Source organism: Galeopterus variegatus, unplaced genomic scaffold (genome assembly GCF_000696425.1).
Source record: "Galeopterus variegatus unplaced genomic scaffold, G_variegatus-3.0.2 Scaffold3783, whole genome shotgun sequence".
Classification (NCBI taxonomy): Eukaryota; Metazoa; Chordata; class Mammalia; order Dermoptera; family Cynocephalidae; genus Galeopterus; species Galeopterus variegatus.
This window is the reverse complement of record NW_007729894.1, coordinates 67,093-76,022: the sequence shown is the minus strand read 5'-3', so window position 1 is coordinate 76,022 and position 8,930 is coordinate 67,093. Positions and strand designations below refer to the sequence as shown.

At 42.7% G+C, this 8,930-nt stretch overlaps 1 protein-coding gene across 1 annotated transcript in view; it reads right to left on the bottom strand.

Moving 5' to 3' along the window:
• LOC103601542 (pappalysin-1-like) overlaps positions 1 to 8,930 on the bottom strand; it is a gene marked incomplete at its 5' end in the record, with an annotated part of 41,350 nt that overhangs the window by 12,642 nt on the left and 19,778 nt on the right. The window contains one exon of the mRNA XM_008585976.1: positions 5,210 to 5,281. Within this exon, the coding sequence (XP_008584198.1) occupies positions 5,210 to 5,281 (72 nt within the window). The remainder of the gene's footprint in view (positions 1 to 5,209; positions 5,282 to 8,930) is intronic.

The window sequence follows — 8,930 nt, the reverse complement described above, 5'->3', positions numbered from 1 at the left end:
TCCATCCATCCATCCATCCATCCATCCATCCATCCATCCATCCATCCATCCATCCATCTATTCATCCTCTACTCACCCCTGTTTCTTGAATGCCTACTATGTGTTACACATTGTCCTAAAGAAAGAAATGCAATAGTGAGTCAATATAGGTATAGCCTCTACCCTTCTAGACCATATACTCTAGTGAAGATACAGACTTTCATCAAATAATCACACATCGAATTAATTTATTTCTTTTCTGTGTTCCTCCAACCCTGCGATGCTCCAAAGATGATGAAAAGGTGACAGAGTTGAGTCATAACAGATCTGAACCCAGAGCCATCTTAGGGGAAAGTTCCGGAGTCTCCCCAACTCCCCGACCACTTGTATTTCCCCATCTTAGCACTTAGCATACCAGACTCTGCGGCCTGCTTATGTTTTTGTAGCTGGTGCAAGACGATGAGGTCCTCAGAAACACAGGCAATGTCAGGTTCATCTCTGTCTCCCAATCACCTAGTTTAATGCTGTGAACACCTTTGGTCCTTAGTAATGTTTTTGAAACAGAATGTAATTGTACTGGCATAACAGAAAGGGCAGTTGTCAGGGATTTAGAAAACCTGAGTTCTACTCCTCCAAATCTTAGCCAACAATATGGTTACATGGTGATTTTGGTTAAGTGACTTTTCTTCTCTGGGCCTCAGGATGCCCACTACTTAAAAAAAAAAAGAGGCTGGGATTAGTCCACTAATTTCTCAAAGAAATGAACCTATCCCTCCCTCCATCAAATGCAATATAATGTGACATCATAATATAGAAAGCAGATGAAAGTGAAACCACTCTGATTAGAGTGCTGGTTGGGGTCTGTAATGCTCAGTGACTCATTGGCCGGAAAGTGATCCTTTGTCTAAGACGATGTGATCCTTTGCCTAAGATCATTGCATACCCAGCACACCACCTGTGATCCAATGGTCTCTCCTTCCCATCCTGACTGTTCTGTGGAAACCAAGTTCACAAGGAATCCATCCCATGTGGCATCCCTGGCATTTGCATTTCTGCTCCAAATTCTCATTCACAGAGAATTTGTGCCCCCAAATCATGATGCCAGATTCCATTTCATCACTACCCTGTCAAAGTCTGAAAAAGATGTTAGTAGATAGAGCTAAGAACAGGTAGGAGCTGAGCTCGGGTGGTGTTCCTCCAACCCTGCGATGCTCCAAAGATGATGAAAAGGTGACAGAGTTGAGTCATAACAGATCTGAACCCAGAGCCATCTTAGGGGAAAGTTCCGGAGTCTCCCCAACTCCCCGACCACTTGTATTTCCCCATCTTAGCACTTAGCATACCAGACTCTGCGGCCTGCTTATGTTTTTGTAGCTGGTGCAAGACGATGAGGTCCTCAGAGACACAGGCAATGTCAGGTTCATCTCTGTCTCCCAATCACCTAGTTTAATGCTGTGAACACCTTTGGTCCTTAGTAATGTTTTTGAAACAGAATGTAATTGTACTGGCATAACAGAAAGGGCAGTTGTCAGGGATTTAGAAAACCTGAGTTCTACTCCTCCAAATCTTAGCCAACAATATGGTTACATGGTGATTTTGGTTAAGTGACTTTTCTTCTCTGGGCCTCAGGACTCCCACTACTTAAAAAAAAAGAGGCTGGGATTAGTCCACTAATTTCTCAAAGAAATGAACCTATCCCTCCCTCCATCAAATGCAATATAATGTGACATCATAATATAGAAAGCAGATGAAAGTGAAACCACTCTGATTAGAGTGCTGGTTGGGGTCTGTAATGCTCAGTGACTCATTGGCCAGAAAGATGTGATCCTTTGCCTAAGATCATTGCATACCCAGCACACCACCTGTGATCCAATGGTCTCTCCTTCCCATCCTGACTGTTCTGTGGAAACCAAGTTCACAAGGAATCCATCCCATGTGGCATCCCTGGCTTTTGCATTTCTGCTCCAAATTCTCATTCACAGAGAATTTGTGCCCCCAAATCATGATGCCAGATTCCATTTCATCACTACCCTGTCAAAGTCTGAAAGAGATGTTAGTAGATAGAGCTAAGAACAGGCAGGAGCTGAGCTCGGGTATGGGAGTCTGCATGAACATGCTGTGAATGCAGGCGTGCCTCTGCTGTGTGACTACCATAACCAACACATTATTACCTTCATAATAGAGCAGAGGGGCACAAACAACAAGCCACAAAACAAGGATAAGCCCTTTCTTTTTCTCTGTGCTGCAGAAGGTCAGCCTTGGGGCTAAGTTCTTTATGTTCTTCTCCATTAGTCTCTATGAACAGACTAATGAAGGAGACCAGTTGTCCCTTCCTAAGAATGAAAAGAACTGAGCTGGTAAAGGAGTAGCTGAAGAAGAAAAGAAAGAAAAGAAAAAAATAAATGAAGGGTTTTTATTATTATTATTATTTGGTCCCTGAAAAAAATCTTCAGTTTGATCACTGGCTACTCTCTCCTATGTGGCATTTTCTGCAGCCATAGACATTCATCCGTCCATCCATCCATCCATCCATCCATCCATCCATCCATCCATCCATCCATCTATTCATCCTCTACTCACCCCTGTTTCTTGAATGCCTACTATGTGTTACACATTGTGCTAAAGAAAGAAATGCAATAGTGAGTCAATATAGGTATAGCCTCTACCCTTCTAGACCATATACTCTAGTGAAGATACAGACTTTCATCAAATAATCACACATCGAATTGACCAATTTCAAGTCTGATAAGAGGTATGGAGGAGAGGTATATGATGCTATTAAAGAAAAGAGTAAGAAGATTTCATCTATTCGGGGAGATCAGTGAAGGTGTCCCTAGGAGATGACATTTCAGCTGAGATCATAAAGATGAAGAATTAATTAGATGTGGGTGAAGTATGACTTTCTAGAGAGAGGCAACAACACTAGAAAAGCTCTGCTACTTAGACATTTCTCCCGTCTCTGGTATTTCTCATGTTGCTACTTCTACTGGTAATGCATTCATGCAAACAACCCATCCTTCAAGAACAACATCATCCTTCCAAATACCTTCCCTGACAGCCCCAGGATGTTCTTGCTTCTGCAGACTCTAGCACTTGCTTTGGTTATAGCTCTTAGTGCATCATTTTAGAACTCTGTCTTTAATTGTCTATATCCCTCGCTATACCGTGAGTTCGTTATAGACAGGGAATGTGTGTCATCTACTTTTGTATTCTAGGTTTCCTAGCAAAATTTCTGGCAATTTGAGCAAAATTTATATGTTCAGCAAATGTTTACTTAGAAAAATGATGGATGGATGGGTGGATGGATGGATGAAGAGGAGCAAGAAGATATCACAGATGACTCAGGAAGAGCACAGTTACTATTTTCACTTGGACAAAACCACTCTACTCCCAGAACCTAGAGTAGTGACTGGTTTATAATAGATACTCAGTGAAGCTTTGATGAACAAGTGAGTTAATCATCACTTTGGACACAGCTTAGTGCAGAGGCAGAGGGCTCAGGAGTCCTAAAACCCTTTATCTGTCTTGGCTACCTCTGGACACTTAAGGTTGATGGCTCTTCTCTGCTCCCAGCATTTGTTTCTCTCCTAAGCATATTTTTCAGCTCCAGACAAGACACAAGCTATTAGCTCTAAGCTAAGGAGGAAGGAAGATGAGGGGCCCCTGCCAGGGCAAAGGTGATAAGCATCACTGGCGGGGCTCAGAGCCTGACAGGGGAGGGTCTCTTGGGCCTCACTGCTGAGTCAAAAAAGGGATCGAATTCTGCTGTCACACTGCCCGCTCAGACCATTGACTCAGCAGAACTAGGGCCCAGGTAACCCAAGCTTGCTTTCTCCAAAATGCTGGACTGATTCAGAGAGACGGAAGGAAGAGCAGCCACAGGTCCTTGGTCGTGGTTTTGACATTCCTGGCTGAAGCTTGAGAGAATGGGGGTTCTTAAAGACTGTAATGCGAAGTGCCCTGAGCAGATGGTGCAGGGGGTTCCCAACCGAGGCACAGAAATAAATGTGTGAGCCAGGGACTGTTTGGTGACACTTACAGGTCAGGGAATGGCTCACAGGTGGGCAGTAGCCTACTCAAGGAGAGAAAGTGCCAGGCTGGAAGTCAGGAGACCTGCTGAGCTCATGCCTCACCTCTGCTATCATTCTGCACAACCTCGGACTAGTCCAGTCCCTCTCGGGACCATATTTTCACTCTAAACAACAAGCGAGTAGCACTAGATCACATTAGGGGCCTTCCCAGTTTTGGCATTCCATCAAATTTTAGAACTGTCCACTGTCTGGTCCTCCGTTTCTCCAACTTTAAAATAAAAGGTTCAGCTTAGATTGTCTAAAAAAGCCTTTCTGGATCTGACATTCTAAGAGTTTCATCAAATACAAATTTTTCTAGGGAACGATCTAGTCCTTTTCATATCCATTTTCCTCAGAGGTCTCTGGGTGGACCACAGAGATTCAGAGAACCACCTGGAAGGGATTTAGGGCCCCCTTTTCACTGCCAGCTGAGAAAAACCATAAAGGACATAGAGATGTATCGAAATGATTCTGAGTGCCATGAACAGCCTTTCCTTGTGAACACAGTTGACATCCCAAGAACTCTGCCCCCGTGATCCCCATCCCCATCAAACTCGTCACTGATACATGGAGCCAAATCTCATATCCAAGCTCCAGAAAATGGCTCAACTGTGAAGTCACAGAATTTAAGGGTCAAAGAGGATTTTATACTTCAGCTTAATCGTTGGGTCTAAAGCATCCATATTTCTTCCAGGGTTAAGAATGAGTGAATGACTAAAACGTGGGACAGAAGGAACTGATCTGCAAGTAATAGTCATCAGTAAAATGGAAATTAAAAAAAAAAAAAAAAACTGCTTCATGAGGGTCTGTAAAGGTTAAATGTAGTAACGTTGGTAAAATTCCTGGTGTGTTATAGATGCTAAGTCAGTATGGACTTCTTCTCTCCTTTTCTTTCAGATCTGGTATTATGTAGACCACAGGCTTTGGAGCAAAGAGATCCTGGCTTGGAATCCCAACTCCGTTACCCATTAACTATATTTTTGAGTATGTTTCTTCATATCTCTGTGCCTAATTCCATCATATGTCCAAGAAGTCTGCTAAATGTATATTTACAACACTTAGTAGGTACAGTAGATGGTAGCCATCCTTAATATAATAATAAAATAATAACAGTAGGATTGTTTCCAGGTAGCTGAGGAGTGACTTTCCTTGGGACTTACCTCACAGCCTTTGACACAGTGAATCAGGGAAGGGTGAGGATACCACTTGAGCCCAGCAGTGCAGACAATTCTCTGCAGAAAGAGGGAGAGAGAGGTCAGATGGGTTTGGGATTGGGAGCGAGCCATCTCCTTGTTGGCAACACATTCAACCACCCCATCTCTTCTTGGGCCTTCCAAGTGCTGACCTCACCCTGGCATTTACATGGGGAATTGGCCCAGGTACTTGCAATAACAGGAGCCATAAGATTAAAATCATATTTGTGCTCACTGTAGGTGTCTGTATTTCCCTGGCAGGAATCAGGGCTGGGGAGAAGCAGAATTGGGGGATGGAAACATGATCAGAAAGGCTCTTCAGAAAATTCTTGGCTGATGTTTAACCATCGGTGGAGTTGAGGATAAGATGGGATGATGAGGGTAGGGGAGTGTGTGTGCACATGTATGTTCACGTGTGTGTGGCTATAAGAGGAAGATGGGACAAAGGTGTAGAGCAGGGTTTCTCAAAGCATGAGCTGGGGACCACGTCCATCCGAGTCATTGTGGGAGTGCATTCAAAAGGCAGAGTCCTCAACCCTGCTTTGGATCTAACGAATTCAAATCTCTGAGGCCAGGTATACCACATTTTCCGTATCCACTCATCTGATGATGGACATTTGCGCTGGTTCCAACTCTTGGTTTTTGTAAATAGTGCTTTAATAAACATTGGAGGACAGGTATCCCTTCAACAGATGGTTTCCATTCCTCTGGGTGTAATCCCAGTAGTGGAATTGCTGGGTCATATGGGAGATATGATGTTGATGGGTGGGAGTGGGGAGAGGGACGGGGGAGGGAGAAATCGGTAAAGGGACATGAAGATCAACTACATTGTATATTGATAAAATAAAAATAAATAATAAGTAAATAAATAAATAAATCTCTGAGGCCAGGGCCTGGGACTCTGCATTTTTAATCCAAGCCTCTCAGATAATTCTGATGCACATTACAGTTTGAGAGCAAGTGGGCTGAAGGATGAATGAACTAAGCCCTGATCTGGAACCCCAAGAGGCAGAGAATGCTTGCTACTAACACCTGCTGCCATGCTATTTGAGTCTGGTAGCAATTCCCTAGGTTTCCTACATTTTCTTAGTGAATTTGTTCTTGCTGTTCCCCCTTCACTGAATGTCGCTTGTAGAGTCCTTAGTTATCTTTCAAATATCTGCTCAAGATGTTTGTGGTGCCTTTCCCAATTCCCTCAGGTAGAACTTACACATATGTATGTATATATATATATATATATATATATGAATACACACACACACACTTATCTATAGCCTCATTTAATAATAATAATTATGATGATGATAATGACAACTAAAATATATTGAGTGAATGTGTGGTGCTAATTACTTTACAAATTATCTTATTTATTTATTGTTGACATGCTGTGAGGTGGGCATTAATCTCAAGTCATAGGAGAACAAATTCCCCAAGCTTCATAGCTGTTAGATGGAGAAATCAGGATTTGAAAACAAGCAACTGTTACAGAAATGATTTAAGGCAGCTCATAACATAAAACCCAACAAGATGATATTTTTTTAAAGTAGTTGAGTGAAGAAAGATAGACAAACCTAGAAAGATAAAATTGTATCAGGACTAGGGTTATCATAAAAATTCTAGAATCTCCCTTTTCTATTTTTCATAGAGGCCTCAATTTTCACGCTAGATTACAATTATTTCTTTAAAAATAATACAATACAATACAAACAATATGATGCAATAGCACATGCTTAGATTTGCAGTGAGAGGTAACTGTGTCAGGGACCAGCCATGGAACTCTATATAATCAGTGATTGCTTTCCTGGTTGAGTGCCAGTTGACGAATTTTAATTAAGAAATTAACAGTCACATGGTCCAGAATGTAGAAAGTCCATGTGACCATCCCATTCTCTCCCCGAGGGAAAACCTACATGGGAGCCAAACTGTAATTAGGTTTCTTGGCAAGCTTGTGACAAAGGGAATCCTGTGACTCCAGGCTCAGTCCAGGTTGGTGCCTTTCTTCCTTGCTCCACAGCATTTGTGTTTCACATTGGATCTCCCATGCCTATTACAGTGCCTAGCACATAGCAGATGCTCAATAAATTTTTTGTGAAGAAAAGAGTCCATGTCAAAATCAGAAAATTTTACCAATGGATAATATTTTCTTTACTTGTCTTCCTCTGTTGTAGAGTATCAGCAACATATCTACAATGCCAAGCACATTGTCTAGAGGACAGAGAGCAGACTGAATTAAATTAAAGATCCTGGACAAAGAGCCTAACTTGATGATCTTCCAATCAGTCTTGCAATGTGAAATCTACCATCTAGCTCCCTACTGCCTCTATTAACAATGTTTACCCTCTCCCAATACATATACAAAGTGGAATATGGGAAAGACCATGGGATTTGAGATAGGATGGGTGGGGTTGCAATTCTGACTTGAAATTTCTTCATAAATTTCTGGTTTGAGGCTTGGTTCTCCCATCTGTGAAATGGGTACTGAAAATGTCATTGGCTTGTTGTGATGACACATTGGGGTTAATGATGTGGATATAGTTAACCTGGACCTGATTTCTTAAGCTTCTTTAGGGAAGGTCCTGGGTTTTAGCCACATCTGTCTCCCTCCAGGGTCAAGCATGAAGCACTGTGAACAAATACATGAAGGAATGTGATGCAAATACAAATGAAGGAATGTGAGTAACCTCAGTAACTATGTTCTTCTCCTCTGCTTTCCAGCCATAGGTCCAGAGAGGAGAGAATTACCTGTTTTTCTTCTCTGGGAAATTCTGACCAGACTTTTATCTCTGAGTCTTAGAGCCTGTTCCCCACCAAAGTCCAAGGATATTGGAGGGCATTTGGTAAAAGTTCGAGAAGTAGAACACAGCAGGGTAAGGATCCACCAGGAATTCAGTGCCCATCCCTCCCCCTGTTTACTTGAGAGCTAATTTAATCCGTCTGTAGCAGTGTCTTGCTGTGTTTGCACAAGTTTCTGTCAGTTGAGGTTTACCTGACGTGAGTTCAGAGAAAGCACTTTTATACTATCTGCATGTGCCTATTTATCTTTCCAAGGCTTTTGGATTTTCCACTATTACTCAAGGCTGCACGCTCCACCTGTCTCACCACAGGGCCCCTCTGTGTGCGAGGAGAACTGGGAAAGGGGACAGGCCGTGGGAGCTGAAGGAGAAAGGCTCGGCTGTTTATACCACAAGGTGGGAGATCCCAGACGGGGCCCCTCACGTGCCAGCCTTGCTCCTCTTGATGCCAAAGAGACATGTGGCCCAGCCAGAGCTCTTTCAGACCAGGTTTGGTAAGAGGGCTTTCCCTTCCTGCCTTGGTGCATAGGAAGAATAGACTGTCTTTTCTTGCTGGCTGCAGTTGTCATCATCATCAACATCAGCATCATCACTACATCACTGCCATCATCATCACCACTGCCACCACCAACCATCATCATCACCATCCTCATCAGCATAAAACCCTCTATTATATGAGGATGATGGTCCACACCCTGTGTTCATCTTATTTAATTCTTACCATCACTGTGAGATAGGTACTATTTTTGACTCTGGTTTACACAAGAGGAAACTGAGGCACAGAGAAGTTAAGCAACCTACCCAAAGTCGTACACAGAGGCTGTGACAGTCAACTATTAAACCCACACCTGTCTGATTTCAAGGTCTGTACTTTGAACACTACACTCTCCTTCAAA